Genomic DNA, 16,561 nt, shown 5'->3' on the forward strand with positions numbered 1-16,561 from the left:
AGCCTACCGTTTACAAACGCATGCGCACTAATTGGGATTCCCCCAATTTCCTCGACCTTGACCTCAGGACTCTCGAAGCCACTACTTCGGCGTTCAAGTTAGCTCGTGCATACCGAGTAGCTGGCAACTTTGCTTCCGAAGTTCCCACTTTCAAAGTTAATTTCATCATTTATTCGACGATATCGCATCTTAAAGGTCCTTACCCATCTAAAAAAAACAAAATCCAACGCATGCTACAATTGCATGACATTCCGGTTTTAAAGGCAGCTCATTGGGAAATGAGCTCAGACACAATATTGAAGACGTGAAATGCGTCAATCGAGCAACTGTCGTAACTTGGCTACAATGAGACGGTCGGCTACCTTGCACCATAGACACGAACTGTGACATTCTTGTTTAATTTAGGTGAAAAGCTTGAAACAGCGGGGGTCAAAACCGACAGTACGATCATTTACTGACCGAAAAAAACGTGCTCGAGTCATTCGGCGAAGGTGGTGGGTGAGCTTTCAAACTACCACGACTGAATAACTGATAACACATCTTTGCAGTAGTGCTTTTTCCAGACGAGTAGCATAGTGCAGTAGTTACGGATTCGGAATTTCAATCCGACGCTCTGGGTTCAAGTGCTGCTGGGAGCTACAACATTTTTTTTTTTTTTAATTAACCTTTTTCTTAATAGACCTCAATTGCATTCAGACTGCAACAACCGGTTTTTGCCTCTGTGTTAATTTTTTTTAAACGCGTAAAGAAACTGTCCTATGCTTTCAAAAAAAATCGAATCTTGACTTTTTAAAAAATTAACGAGGGAAAACAAATTAAAACACCAATGAACAGTATTGTCTTTTCTAAACTTCTTGACAGACATTTCCCCAATAAATAAGGAACAAGTCACTAAACTTAGTTATTTACGGTCTACTGCAAATCCTTTTAAACTTTACCAGTAACCCAAAGTTTCCCTATAACCAATCTATGTTTGTCCAACAAAGAGTTTTACCGATATAAAATTATTAAACACAAGTTCAACATACAGTAATTGTTGTACTTATTGTGAGAACGAAATTGATTATACTGATTTTTTTTTGTTTTTGTGCCCCAAAATTATGTTCACTTGGAAATGCATTGAGGATAAAGTGATTTGTAAATATAATATGATTATTAAAAATTACCGTAAAGGAAGTTTTTTGGGCGTGTTTAAAATACATTTAGATATATAATTGTTAACGATATAGGTACATTTAAAGTAGAAAAATTAATATAAAAAGCAGAAAAAATGAAAAGAAAACAAGTCGCGTAAGGCGAAAATACAATATTTAGTCAAGTAGCTGTCGAACTCACAGAATGAAACTGAACGCAATGCCATTTTTCAGCAAGACCGTATACTCGTAGCATCGTCAGTCCACCGCTCATGGCAAAGGCAGTGAAATTGACAAGAAGAGCGGGGTAGTAGTTGCGCTAAGAAGGATAGCACGCTTTTCTGTCCCTCTCTTTGTTTTAACTTTCTGAGCGTGTTTTTAATCCAAACATATCATATCTATATGTTTTTGGAATCAGGAACCGACAAGGAATAAGATGAAAGTGTTTTTAAATTGATTTCGACAATTTAATTTTGATAATAATTTTTATATATTTAATATTCAGAGCTTGTTTTTAATCCGAATATAACATATTTATATGTTTTTGGAATCAGCAAATGATGGAGAATAAGATAAACGTAAATTTGGATCGTTTTATAAATTTTTATTTTTTTTTACAATTTTCAGATTTTTAATGACCAAAGTCATTAATTAATTTTTAAGCCACCAAGCTGAAATGCAATACCGAAGTCCGGGCTTCGTCGAAGATTACTTGACCAAAATTTCAACCAATTTGGTTGAAAAATGAGGGCGTGACAGTGCCGCCTCAACTTTCACGAAAAGCCGGATATGACGTCATCAAAGACATTTATCAAAAAAATGAAAAAAACGTTCGGGGATTTCATACCCAGGAACTCTCATGTCAAATTTCATAAAGATCGGTCCAGTAGTTTAGTCTGAATCGCTCTACACACACACACACACACACACACACGCGCACACACGCACATACACCACGACCCTCGTTTCGATTCCCCCTCGATGTTAAAATATTTAGTCAAAACTTGACTAAATATAAAAAGATCAATGAAGAGGGATACTCCCCGCAAAAAAAACAAGTCGCGTAAGGCGAAATTACTACATTTAGTCAAGCTGTGGAACTCACAGAATGAAACTGAACGTAGTCCGCCGCTAGTGCAAAAGGCAGTGAAAGTGACGAGCCTGTTTGGCGCGGTAGCGGTTGCGCTGTGCTTCATAGCACGCTTTACTGTACCTCTCTTCGTTTTAACTTTCAGAGCGTGTTTTTAACCCAAACATATCATATCTATATGTTTATGGAATCAGGAACCGACAAGGAATAAGATGAAATAGTTTTTAACACGATTTTGGAAATTTAATTTTAATCATAATTTTTATATTTTTAATTTTCAGAGCTTGTTTTTAATCCGAATATAACATATTTATATGTTATTGGAATCAGAACATGATGAAGAATAAAATAAAAGTTTTATAAAAAAAAGAATTTTAATTACAATTTTCAGATTTTTAATGACCAAAGTCATTAATCAATTTTTAAGCCTCCATGCTGAAATGCAATACCGAAGTCCGGCCTTTGTCGAAGATTGCTTGGCCAAAATTTCAATCAATTTGATTGAAAATTGAGGGTTTGACAGTGCCGCTTCAACTTTTACAAAAAGCCGGATATGACGTCATAAAAGACATTTATCGAAAAAATGAAAAAAAGTCTGGGGATATCATACCCAAGAACTCTCATGTAAAATTTCATAAAGATCGGTCCAGTAGTTTACTCTGAATCGCTCAACACACACACACGCACACACACACACACACACACACACACACACACACACAGACACAGACACACACACACACACACACACACACACACACACACACACACACACACACACACACACACACACACACACACACACACACACACACACACACACACACACTCACATACACCACGACCCTCGTCTCGATCCCCCCCTCTATGTTAAAACATTTAGTCAAAACTTGACTAAATGTATAAACCTATATTCCTTCCCTCCAAATTCAAGCATTATGCAGACGCCTCGACGGCTCTCAAATTGTTTTACTTTGGTCATATCTTACCTATCTCAATTATTCCTCTACACTTTGGGATGATTGTAGCGGCGTTCACTTAAAAAAAAGTAAATTCTCTTCGCCTATCCCGCAGCTTAACTTATGCCGAACTCGCACATATCAACAGACCAAACACCTATGGTAGCCTCAACTTTCTCTCTCTCAAAGATCAGTTATTGTTTCATGAGGTCGAGTTTATGTTCAAAGTACATAAACGAAGCCTCGCAGTACATGCAGTCATTACTTCGAAAAGCAACCAACAAATTATTTCCCTCAACTATTAATTTGGAATTCGCTGCCATGCGAGATCAAGCGTTCAAGCACGAATACACATTTTAATACGCAACAATATGGGTTCCGCTCACTTAAAGCCACCCTCCGCCTCCCGTAAACGATCTGTTTCTGATCACTGATCTCCCCGTGCATACAGTACAAACATACTTTCATTTGAACTCTCACCGAACGGGAACATACTGGCTGCTTTCCGTTGAGATTGAGACATTTTCCAAGAATGTCTTTTGTGCAGTTTGACAGCAAGAACATTGATAAAAATCGGAAGCCTCATTTTGGCGCTAGACCTAACTTTTAAAATCTAAATAATAAATTGACAGCTTGTTACACAAACATTGTTAAAACACCAAAGAATTCTTTATCATCAAAACGAAGTCAGTAAAGTTCGAGGTTTTAACAGAAAGAAAGGATGTATGTTAAGCAAACCGGGTGAATGGGTCGAATGATGTGCGTAACTTGCAGCTCTTTTGAATTGATGACGGGAAAATGGGCTACCAAAAACGATACAACTTTGGCTTCTTTTAAAGCGTCAATCCGCCTCACATGAGGTTTACAGAACGATGGAATCTTTCACAAAATGAAAAACGCTGGCGCTGGACCCGAGTACTCTTCAGACTGGCTCGCTCCCCCAGTATGAAAGTTTTTGTCTTGTGCACGTGGATTTAAAAAAATAAAAAATAAATAAATATTTATTTATTTTACACAATTAAAAAATTATTGGAGTAAAATAAAACATTAAAACGTTCATAATAAACAAAAGTAAACAAGAATAAAAAAATAAAAAAAATAGACCGCCCATGCCGGGAATCGAACCCGGATCACTTGGATTAAAAAAAATAAAAAAAATAAAAATTATTTATTTATTTTACACAATTAAAAAAATTATTAGAGTGAAATAAAACATTAAAACGTTCATAATAAACAATAGTAAACAAGAATTTAAAAAAAGAAAAAAAAAAAAAAATAGACCGCCCATGCCGGGAATCGAACCCGGATCACTTTGGCCATAGACGAATCGCTTTCCACCAGGATCACTTGGATTAAAAAAAAAAATAAATAAATAAAAATAAAAAATTATTTATTTTACACAATTAAAAAAATTATTACAGTAAAATAAAACATTAAAACGTTCATAATAAACAATAGTAAACAAGAATTAAAAAAAAAAAAAAAATAGACCGCCCATGCCGGGAATCGAACCTGGATCTCTTTGGCCGTAGTCGGAAACGCTTTCCTCCAAGCCAACAAATCTGACAATCGCCAGTGAACTCAAATGCCTATAGTCCTCGCGCAGTGGTACACGCACGCAAAGCACGCAAAGCCTGGTGTGGTGTCGCTGGCTGGGCGGTTTATCAGCCGAACGGCTGTTCTATCCCACCGCGAATCGCGCCCGCCGTTAAGAGTTGCTTTTGTGATTTATTTCGCATTTAGGTCCCAGGTAACATTATGAAGTTTTAATACGATCAATCGGACCTATTATCAAGTTAGTGTATCAACTTTTGAACGAACTGCGCCCAGTAGTTTCCCAGCAATAAGCTGTTAAGTCGAGACGAACAGACACACAATTAAAGTCTGCAGGACCCTAGTACTGCGTACTCGGGGAAAATTATTACAGTAAAATAAAACATTAAAACGTTCATAATAAACAATAGTAAACAAGAATTTAAAAAAAAAAATAGACCGCCCATGCCGGGAATCGAACCCGGATCTCTTTGGCCATAGTCGGAAACGCTTTCCTCCAAGCCAACAAATCTGACAATCGCCAGTGAACTCAAATGCCTATAGTCCTCGCGCAGTGGTACACGCACGCAAAGCACGCAAAGCCTGGTGTGGTGTCGCTGGCTGGGCGGTTTATCAGCCGAACGGCTGTTCTATCCCACCGCGAATCGCGCCCGCCGTTAAGAGTGGCTTTTGTGATTTATTTCGCATTTAGGTCCCAGGTAACATTATGAAGTTTTAATACGATCAATCGGACCTATTATCAAGTTAGTGTATCAACTTTTGAACGAACTGCGCCCAGTAGTTTCCCAGCAATAAGCTGTTAAGTCGAGACGAACAGACACACAATTAAAGTCTGCAGGACCCTAGTACTGCGTACTCGGGGATAAGCTATTCTAACCTTTTGGGACACACTTGCACTAGCATTTAACAGAAGTAAATGACACAGTTCGTTTGAATGGCTATTTAGTATGCGTAAACCACACACCAGTTCTCGTGGTTTATTCAACCCCAGAGCGATCGTGGACCCGTGAACTTTTACAATTTAACACCTTATCATGGTATGTTGAGACCCTGTGTATGAATTGCAAGCTGCTGACTTTTCTTTTCGATACAATGAGTGACATTGCATGTTTGACACAGCTACATCGACAGTTACCTGCAGTTACCTGTATAAGCACGCGCACGTGAATCTCTCTTTTTACCTCCTGTGTCCGTACTGCGCTGCGCTGTGCTACAGTGACTCAGTTTATAGTTGTGGCCTAGTTTTAGGCTCTATTGTGACTTTGATTTTTCACTATCATGTGGTTTTCCGCCCGGTCGAAGTGTGTGATTGATACATGTGAACCACGGTGAACCACGGTGACAACTGACATGTCGAAGGCAAGAAGGGGACTTACATTCACTACACCTTTCAGATCGCCTTTTTCTAGCGGTGTGTCGTCAAAGAGACAGAAAGTTCAAGAGGAGGAGGATGTGATTCCTAGTACGAGCGAGGGTCAGGGGACTGTCGGAGGTGGTGACATGGGTTCACCGCAGCTGCAGTCAGTCATGAGTGGTCTTTCCTCTGAAACTTTTCAAGACGCTATCATTTCAAAAATTAGCGAAGCTCTGGCTATTTTTAAGTCTTCTGGTCATGACTCGAACGATCCAATTGTGAAGATGGTACCCATGATGGTCACAGCAATGTCAGTGATGGTTAGTGAGGTGGTGAGAGGTGTGATGACAGGGATCGAAGAACGTTTGGAATCGATTGTCTCCCCTAGACCAGAACCGAGGTCTGAAAGGTTGCTGTCTGCTGTGCGTGTACTAACCTACCAAAATGACAGACTTCAGCAGTATACTAGGCGAGAGAGTGTCAGAGTGTTTGGTATTCCGCAGAGTGTTGGTGAGACAGCGGAAGAGGTGGAGGAGAAAGCCATCAAAGTCTTTCAGGATGCAGGTGTGGACGTGAGTGAGGTTGACATTTCTGTGTCAGGAAAAGCAGTGAAAGGGTCTCGCCCCATACTTGTTAGATTTGTTTCTCGCCGCAAGCGAAGTGAAGTGATGAAAAACAAGAAAATCCTCAAAGACAAACCGGAGTACAAGAATGTCTTCATCAATGATGACATTACCCCGCTGAGGGCCAGGTTGTTGGGCTTTGTCAAGAAACTCGGCCCGTACAATGCTTGGACCATCGACGGCAAGATCTTCTGTGCGAAGAAGTCATCTCCTGGCCTTCATCCATCAGACCGTCCCAAACCGGTCGTCATTGACACGCCTGATGACCTATTCAAGCTGGGCGTCACCGAAGTCGACTACCAAGCCCTGGGTCTGCTGCACCTTGCTGAGGAACCTGCAGATGGGGGTCTGGGGTCTGCCATGACTGAGGGTTAGCGGTGCCCTGGGGGCATTGATTCAGCGTCTCCCCCTCATGTGAGCCAGGTGTGTGGTGCTGCGAACTATGAGAAGAAAGGAGGTGGTGGTTTTGGGAAAGACTTTGGTGGTCCCGGCAGTGATGGTAATGATGAGGGTGGTGGAGACATAACTGTGATTAGCTATAGGGGTGGTGGTGAAGAGGGAGGTGAAGTCGGTGAAGACAGAGTGGTAAAGGACTGTGATGGTGATGGCGGTGAAGAGGGAGGTGAAGACAGAGTGGTAAAGGACTGTGATGGTGATGTAGCGAAGGTCTGTGATGGTGATGGTGTTGATGAGAGAGGTGGAGACAGAGTGGTGAAGGACTGTGATGGTGGTGAAGAGGGAGGTGAAGACAGAGGGGTGAAGGACTGTGATGGTGATGATGGTGATAAGAGAGGTGAAGACAGAGTGAATAACTGGGGTGGCGATGGTGGTGATGAGAGAGGCGAAGACAGAGTGAATGACTGTGGTGGTGATGGTGGTGATGAGAGAGGTGAAGATAGAGTGAATGACTGTGGTGGTGATGGTGTTGATGAGAGAGGTGAAGACAAAGTGGCGAAGGACTGTGATGGTGGTGAAGAGGGAGGTGAAGACAGAGTGGTGAAGGACTGTGATGGTGATGATGGTGATAAGAGAGGTGAAGACAGAGTGAATGACTGTGGTGGTGATGGTGGTAAAGAGGGAGGTGCAGACGATGGTGATTGGTGGTGATGAGATGGTGCAGACAGAGTGAATGACTGTGGTGGTGATAAGAGAGGTGAAGACAGAGTGAATGACTGTGGTGATGATGGTGGTGATGAGAGAGGTGAAGATAGAGTGAATGACTGTGGTGGTGATGGTGGTGTTGAGAGAGGTGAAGATAGAGGGAATGACTGTGATGGTGATGGTGGTGATGAGAGGGGTGAAGACAGAGTGAATGACTGTGGTGATGAGAGGGGTGAAGACAGAGTGAATGACTGTGGTGGTGATGGTGGTGTTGAGAGAGGTGAAAATAGAGTGAATGACTGTGGTGATGAAGATAGAGTGAATGACTGGGGTGATGATGGTGGTAAAGAGGGAGGTGAAGACAGAGTGGTGAAGGACTGTGGTGATTCTGATGATGTTGATGTTGTTGATGTGTATGCAAATGTTTCTGATGTTTATATTTTGCATGACTCTCTGGATGTTGGCAATGCGCATGACATGGATAATGTTGTTGTAATGTCAGATGTTGATGTTCATTTTGACTCGTTAGATGTTGAGAATGTACGTAACAAATCTACTGTTGAAATAGATGTATACAATGTTAATAGTGAGATTGAAGATTCCTTTAGTAGTGAATATAGTATTGAGGATAATCCTGATATACTCTCCTGCTTAGCGCTTAATGTCTGTGGAATCACTTCAAAGCTAAAATTTCCTGAATTTGTAAAATGTATTGCCAAATATGACATTATTTGTTTTAGTGAGAGCAAACTTGATGATGTTGATGAGATTAACATTCCAGGATACATAGCATTCTATAAGAATAGAGGAAAATTTCGCAGAACATCAGGTGGTGTATTAATTTTATTACGGGAAGTGTTTGCTAATAATATAACTATTTTTGAAGAAAAAAAGCTGTCACATAAGATAAAAGAAGAGATGAAAATATGGTATAGATTTTTGGATGTAGAAATGTGTGAGAATGCGCTATTTTTTAAGTTAGATAAGAAAATACTTGGCCGTGACACCCTTTTCTGTGCTTTATATATTCCCCCAGAAGGATCACCTTACCATAATAAAGATGTTTATGCTGAATTAGAAGAGGTGTACATGCAGTTTGGGGTAGATAATAATTATGTTTGTCTTTTAGGAGACTTAAATTCCCGCACTGGTCATCTGAGTGAAATGTTGTATGAAGATGATCAGCATTCAGAAGGTTTTGTTGATAATGATTTGTTTGACTCTGATGAGGTTGGTACTCTAATAGGTGAGCGGGCCTCACAGGATAATAACACTAATAACCTAGGTTTTAAATTGATTGATTTTGTAAAATGACTGGCTTAGTTATTGCTTATGGTAGAGTTGGCGATGATACAGGGGTTGGTAAATGCACATGTAAGGATAAGAGCGTTGTTGATTATTGCATTCTGTCAAAAGATTTGTTCTCGAAAGTTAAATATTTTTCTGTGATGGAATTTTGTGAAATGTATTCTGACGTACACTGTCCTGTTGTTTTGCATTTATTAAAACATAATGAAGTACGCGCTAACGATTGCCTAGCAGACGATGTGAAAAAAACCAAAAATGAAGATTTGCTGTCTAAAAGTAGAGAAAAGGATAACAAGTACACAAAACCAAAATGGGATAATAACAATGGGACCAAGTTAGCTGTTGTAGTTAATCTGAATGAGGATGATATTAATACTGTTGAAACTAAATTACAAAATATGCTAGCTACAAGTGAGAGTACGACAACAGATGACGTTGATAGTGTTACTAATAAGATTTTTGATATTTTGAATTGTTCTGCTGAGAAAATCGGTGTAATTAAAGAACAACAATTTATGAAAAAGCCACGTTCAAAGAAATTCAAACTGCAACAACCATGGTTTAGTGCAATTTGCAAAGAGAAAGGAAAAATATTTTTACGTGCGAAAAACAAAGCAAGACGCTTTAAAAATGTGTTCAATGAACATGAAAAAAAAGAGTGCTTTTATAGAATACAAAAAGACAATAAAAAAGGAATGCAAGTTGTATCATAATGAGTTCGTTAAAACTTTAAGAAAGCTAAGAAGTACTGACCCGAAAGCATACTGGAACCTTCTAAATAAAAATAAAAATAAAAAAATAATTCCAAAACTAACTATCCAACTTGTTCGGAGTTTTTCGAACATTTCACTAAACTACAAGAGTGTGATGAAAATGAAATGGATGATAGTAATGAACCTTTAAATGAAGCAAGTAATGAATTTCTTAATGCGCCTTTTACAAAGGAAGAAGTTATTAAATGTATAGACAAGCTGAAAAACAATAAGGCATGCGGTCAGGATAAAATAATTAATGAGTATTTAAAAGCGTCACATGATCGAATGATTGATATTTATGTATTGTTGTTTAATGTTCTTTGCAGTCAGGAAAGGTTCCAACACAATAGGCTGTAGGTGAAATTATTCCATTGTACAAAAATAAAGGCTCCCAAGCTGACCCCACAAATTATAGAGGAATTACTATACTCAATTGCTTCGGAAAACTTTTCAGTGCAATTTTAAATGCTAGGTTATCAAACTTTTTGGAGAGTAATAATAAATTAGGTCAAGAACAAACAGGTTTCCGCACAGGTTTTTCAACACTAGACCATGTTTTTACTCTGCATTAATATGTATATTACATTTTTTTCTCAACAAAAAGAAGCGACTGTTTTGTGCATTTGTAGACTATGAAAAAGCGTTTGTTAAAGTTCGCCGAGCATTTTTATGGGAGAAATTAGTTAGTTCTGATGTTGATGGGAAGTTTTTAAAAACTGCAAGAAATTTGCACGAAAATGCCAAGTCTTGCGTTAAAGTTAATAGTGAGTGTTCTGGATATTTTCCCAGTTTGTGTGGAGTTAGACAAGGGGAAAACTTGTCACCGCTGTTTTTTGCTCTATTATTAAATGATCTAAAGCCTTTTCTGTTGGAAAACAGTAATGGTTTACAATCTATGTCAAGAGAGGCTATTGTGGTTGGAGTGGATGACACTGATGTAAATGCTTTGTTTCAAATGTTTTTATTACTGTATGCGGATGATACTGTAATCTGCTCAGAGTCTGAAAAAAACCTGCAAGAATGTTTAAACAAAATGCACGAATACTGTTTAAAATGGCGTCTAAATATTAACGTAAACAAAACGAAAGTTATAGTTTTTTCCAGAGGGAAAATTAGAAATAAACCACTGTTTACGTACAATGGCAATTTAATCGAAGTAGTGTTTGATGTAATGTACTTGGGCCTTAAGATTAATTATAATAATAAATTTTCAGTCGCACAGAAGAATCTATATGATCGTGCCTCAAGGGCAATGTTTGTTCTTTTGCGTACTTGTAAGACAATTGTCACTGCCTGTGGACATACAAGTTGACCTGTTCGATGAAATGATTGCTCCAATTTTACTGTACGGATGTGAAGTATGGGGTTTTGGTTCCTGCGAACTTGCTACTAAACTTCAATTGCGTTTTTATAAAATTGTTTTCAAACTAAAAAAATCAACTCCAAATGCTATGATATTTGGTGAACTTGGAAGATATCCACTAGATGTTTATATGAAATGTAGAATGCTTTGCTATTGGTATAAACTGATTAGTCCTATTCATAAAAAATAAATTTTCAAGTATTGTGTATTGCTTTACTTATAAATTGTATATCAACAAGAATCTGATTATTTATGTTTTATTGAAAAAAACCTTAAATAAAATTGGTCTCTCTGGCCTTTGGACTTTTCAAGAAAATGTTCAATACTCAAGCGCATGGTTTAAAAAGAAAGTAAAAAGAAGCTTGTATGACCAGTATATCCATAAATGGTTTACAGAAATTGGAACAAAAAATATGTTTTGGAATTATCGAATGGTTAAAGATATTTTTGCATGTCATACACTTGTCATATCAGCAATGTGTTTCAATGATGAAGTTTAGAACATTAAACAACAATTTGCCTGTACAGAAAGAACGTTATCTTAATATCCCGAGGTCAGAAAGAATTTGCACCAAATGTGTATCACAAGACATAGGTGATGAATTTCATTATTTATTTGTCTGTGATTTTTTCAAAGAAGAAAGAGCTGAGTTGTTACCACCTTACTATTGGAAAAAACCTAATGCACTTAAATTTAAAAAGTTGTTTGCTACTAAGAAAAAGAAATTGCTAAAGAATATTTTGGACTTTATTAACAGAATTTGTAACAGTTTTTCATAAATTTATTTTATTTTTTATTTTTTTAAATTTTTAATTTTTTTTAAATTTGTTTCCCCTTCATTTATTTACTTTATTAGCATATATCATGTTTGTATTGATTGTATTTATTGTTCAAAATGCCCCCATGGGTTATGGACTAATAAAACTTGAACTTGAACTTGAATATATATCTAACGCGGTAGGCATAGTTTTGTTTGCAGTTGCATACACATTACGATCACATCCCCTATACCTTCACCGTATCTCAAACTTCTTCAGTTTCGTCTTCTTCTTTGCATTTCGATGACACTTGCTAATTCACACAAGCCCGTCTAGCAGACGACAGTTCGAGCAGCCTTGAACAGCACTGTTACAAGCAGATTCAGCTATCAATCGAAGCAATGCGCAGCACTTAACCCCCCCCCCCCCAAAAAAAAAAAAAAAAAAAAAAAAGAGAGAAAACCTAACGTTTGATTTGACTTCTCGGTGACTCTTCTGATTATGTTTTTGGCGTTGGAATAGATCGAAGCAGGTTCCCAGCTACGACAACTTTTTCAGAGTTATGCAAATTGAATCGCTCAGGCCTGTGACGTCATACCCAAATATTGCTCGAATCTAAAAAAAAACATTTTTGAGCAGAAGAAAGGCACCTCTTCAAATACACGTATGTTTCCGGCCAAATCACTGCTGTTTGACCCCTGAAAAAATATCCTTAACTTATTGTGCTCAGTGTATTTCAAATATGTGAATATTTGTGGACTAAGGCCTATACGTGCATTTTCATCATCTTCATCATTATCATCATCATCATCATCATCATCATCATCATTCCCCCCCCCCCTCCCCACACACTTTTGCTTTTGTGAATTTTCTTTTTACATTTAGTCAAATTTTGACTAAATGTTTTAACATAGAGGGGGAATCGAGACGAGAGTCGTGGTGTGTGTGTGTGTGTGTGTGTGTGTGTGTGTGTGTGTGTGTGTGTGTGTGTGTGTGTGTGTGTGTGTGTGTGTGTTTGTGCGTGTGTGTGTGTAGAGCGATTCAGACCAAAGTACTCGACCGATCTTTGTGAAATTTGACATGAGAGTTCCTGGGAATGATATCCCCGGACGTTTTTTTTGTGTGTTGATAAATACTTTTGATGACGTCATATCCGGCTTTTTGTAAAAGTTGAGGCGGCACTGTCACACCCTCATTTTTCAATCAAATTGATTGAAATTTTTGTAAAGCAATCTTCGACAAAGGCCGGACTTCGGTATTGCATTTCAGCTTGGTGGCTTAAAAATTAATTTATGACTTTGGTCATTAAAAATCTGAAAATTGTAATTTTTTTTTTTTTAATATAAAACGATCCAAATTTACGTTCATCTTATTTTACATCATTTCCTGATTCCAAAAACATATAAATATGTTATATTTGCATTAAAAACAAGCTCTGAAAATTAAAAAAATTAAAATTATGATCAAAATTAAATTTCCGAAATCGATTAAAAAACAATTTCATCTTATTCCTTGTCGGTTCCTGATTCCAAAAACATATAGATATGATATGTTTGGATTAAAAACACGCTCAGAAAGTTAAAACGAAGAGAGGTACAGATCTAGAAAAGCGTGCTATGCAGCACAGCGAAACCACTACCGCGCTGAACAGGCTCGTCAGTTTCACTCCGTTATACACAAGCGGCGAACTACGGTCATTGTCAAAAAATGCAGTGCGTTCAGTTTCATTCTGTGAGTTCCACAGCTTGACTAAATGTAGTAATTTCGCCTTACGCGACTTGTTTGTGTTTGTGCGTCCCAAGGAAAGATTGTAAGAAAAGGCCTAGCCTAAATTTCAATCCTTGTAAAATAAAGTTCAGTTCAGTTCAGTTCTCTCTTTCTCTCTCAATCTCTCTTTCTCTCTCAATCTCTCTCTTGAGCGTTTGCATGTGCGTGTAATTGTGCGTGTGTGTGTGTGTGTGTGTGTGTGTGTGTGTGTGTGTGTGTGTGTGTGTGATTGTGTGTGTGTGTGTGTGTGTCTCTCTCTCTCTCTCTCTCTCTCTCTCTCTCTCTCTCTCTCTCTCTCTCTCTCTCTCTCTCTCCCTGTTCATTAAATTATAACCAGACAAGTTTCGACAGTGTTCAGAGAAAAATCGTCGAAACGGCCCTGCAAATGTCTAAGTCACGGGCAGACAAGCTTGACGGCGCGCAGCTGTACAAGCTTTAGCGCAGCATTGACATTTTTACTAATCTTTCCAATTTAATCAATCTGGTTAATCGCCACAGACCTGTTCCTTTGAAATAAGATCATCCTCCAACTAAGCCACATGCCAAAAATAAGCAGCCAAATTGCTACCTGTGCAGGAAACGAATTTTTTTACTGGATAAGTCTCGCAATTTCATTCAGCAAAAAGGTCTTCGACTGTATACGGAGAGCAGCCAGGCTGTAGATATATGGTTCGTGTTCTAGCTGAAGGATGCACTCATCTGATCAAAATGCTGCTAGATGCTACATATGGTAGTATAAAAGAATGTCATGGTGAGAAGGAGAGTGTAACGTGACTTAACGGCCAGCAGGTTCAAACATGTCAACTCGTTTTTGTTTGATTGTTGCAGGTATGCGACGCGGCTGCCTTCAATCCTGCATCGGAACAAACCGACGCTGCCGATTCCGGTTCAGAACAAGCCACTTCCGGATCCGGAGGCATCATCACCTTTCTGCGCACTCACGAATCAGTGGATCTCAGTGATGTCACTTCCGGCTATCTGTCGGTCAGTTCCGGAGATAACCTTCCCTTGATCAACGTGCCACGTAACCAACAGCCTGTGGGAAGCCCTGGAAAATCAGGACAGTTCACGAGGAAACAAGATTTTCAGTCAGGGAACACCCTAGCGACGACTGCACTCGCTGCTCAAACGACCTTGACTGATACAGCATCCAAGCCAGGGGAGAGTACAGATACCTTTCCTAAAGATCTGGGAGAAATGCTGAAAGAAGAAGACTTGACTGTTGACAAAACTCGCACAGTTTCCCCTGTCAAGAAAACGCCGTCTGATGGTCATTCCACAGCGAAAGAGACAACGACCAGTACATTTTCGACAACGAACACCTTCACGTTTCCTGAGGTCAGCGAGACTGCTGCCTTAGCACCGGGCATCATTCGAACAGTGGATGCACTCCCCAGTGAAAATGATGTGCTGGACTTTACTCAGATAAAGAAAACAACTTCACGAAGACGAGAAAGTCAATCTTCATCTTCTACATCCTGGGAAACCCCTGAAGCAACTTCGGCAAAAACGACGTCTGCCGGTTTCTCTCTTTCTCTGACAAAAGCGCAAGACATCAATGTTTCGCGGCTTCCCTCTCGAGTACAGTCAGAATTAGACACATTAACTGGAACTTCACAGCAATCACTCACACAATGGGAAGCGTTTACTTCCGCTGTTTTAATGCAAAGTACAACAATAGACCAGGATGGATCATTCACAAACTCAGACCTAAACGACTACACAGAAATTCCGCAAGATGTTACACAAGAAGAAGAAGAAAAGATAACACAAGAGGAGACACAGAGAGAAACACACACACTTACACAGAACGGTGACCATTCGATGTCTTCCGTATTTCAAGATGTGCCCGACACGGCAGGCTACAGCACTGTAAGCTTGTATGATTCACAGAACTCAACAATCCACATAAGATTAACCAAGAGTGCTAGAGAGACACATCTGATTAATGACGCTTGGTCCGACCAACCCCTTTTTACCACAACACCGCGAGATGATACCACATTCTCTGAAGAAGAAGAACGGCCTACAAACGTCTCCGCATCCGGGAAAGAAACAGCGAATCAAACCACTCACCACAAAGACACGAGTGCAACTGCCAAATCCCAAGCTCCACACTTCACGACGGCTGACGGTAGTTTCACCACGCAGATAGGAACGACTGGCCCTACGAATGACGCAAAAGGGTCAGAAGTTACTGGGGATGAATTTCACCTTTCCGCAATCTCACGAACAAGTCGACAAACGTGGTTCACTCACGGCCAGACTTTTCGCATCCCCACCGCCGATGTTTCTTTCACGACATCATACAGCCCAGGGGGTTCTACTGTCATTCCGACCACGACGTCATCAGTCTCCACTACACCACGCAGAACTATCTTTACAGCGACTACAGCGCCGTCTACCATAGAGACAAGTACCACTGACGAAGGGCTGAATACACATTCAGGTACTTTGGGTCGTACTACAGCCGTCACCACGCCCAGAGACACGACATCGGCATCTTCTGTGGCTTCCATTACTGTTGCGACAATTGCCATCAAGCCATCCGGATTACCGTGTTCGTCGGGCGCAAAGTGCACTTATCCTCGAGTCTGCGTTCGTTCTGTGTGTACCTGTGCTGCTGGTTATTTTGGTATGGATTCTCTTTGTCTGGAAGGTAGGTTTGGTTGTTGTTGTTGTTGTTGTTGTTGTTATTGTTTTTGTTGTCGTTTACGTTGTCGTTAGTGTTGTTCTCCTTCTTCTTGCCTTGGTGTGGCCTGTGATACGTATCACTTCCATTTCGTTGTTGTTGT

The 16,561-nt window shown here is 39.4% G+C and overlaps 1 protein-coding gene across 1 annotated transcript in view; it reads left to right on the forward strand.

Annotated features, from left to right (window-relative positions):
• LOC138960779 (receptor-type tyrosine-protein phosphatase H-like) overlaps window positions 1–16,561 on the forward strand; it is a 226,922-nt gene that overhangs the window by 25,452 nt on the left and 184,909 nt on the right. The window contains exon 2 of the mRNA XM_070332426.1: window positions 14,595–16,425. Coding sequence (XP_070188527.1) covers window positions 14,595–16,425 — 1,831 coding nt within the window. The remainder of the gene's footprint in view (window positions 1–14,594; window positions 16,426–16,561) is intronic.

This window comes from Littorina saxatilis, linkage group LG3 (genome assembly GCF_037325665.1).
Source record: "Littorina saxatilis isolate snail1 linkage group LG3, US_GU_Lsax_2.0, whole genome shotgun sequence".
NCBI classification, from domain to species: domain Eukaryota; kingdom Metazoa; phylum Mollusca; class Gastropoda; order Littorinimorpha; family Littorinidae; genus Littorina; species Littorina saxatilis.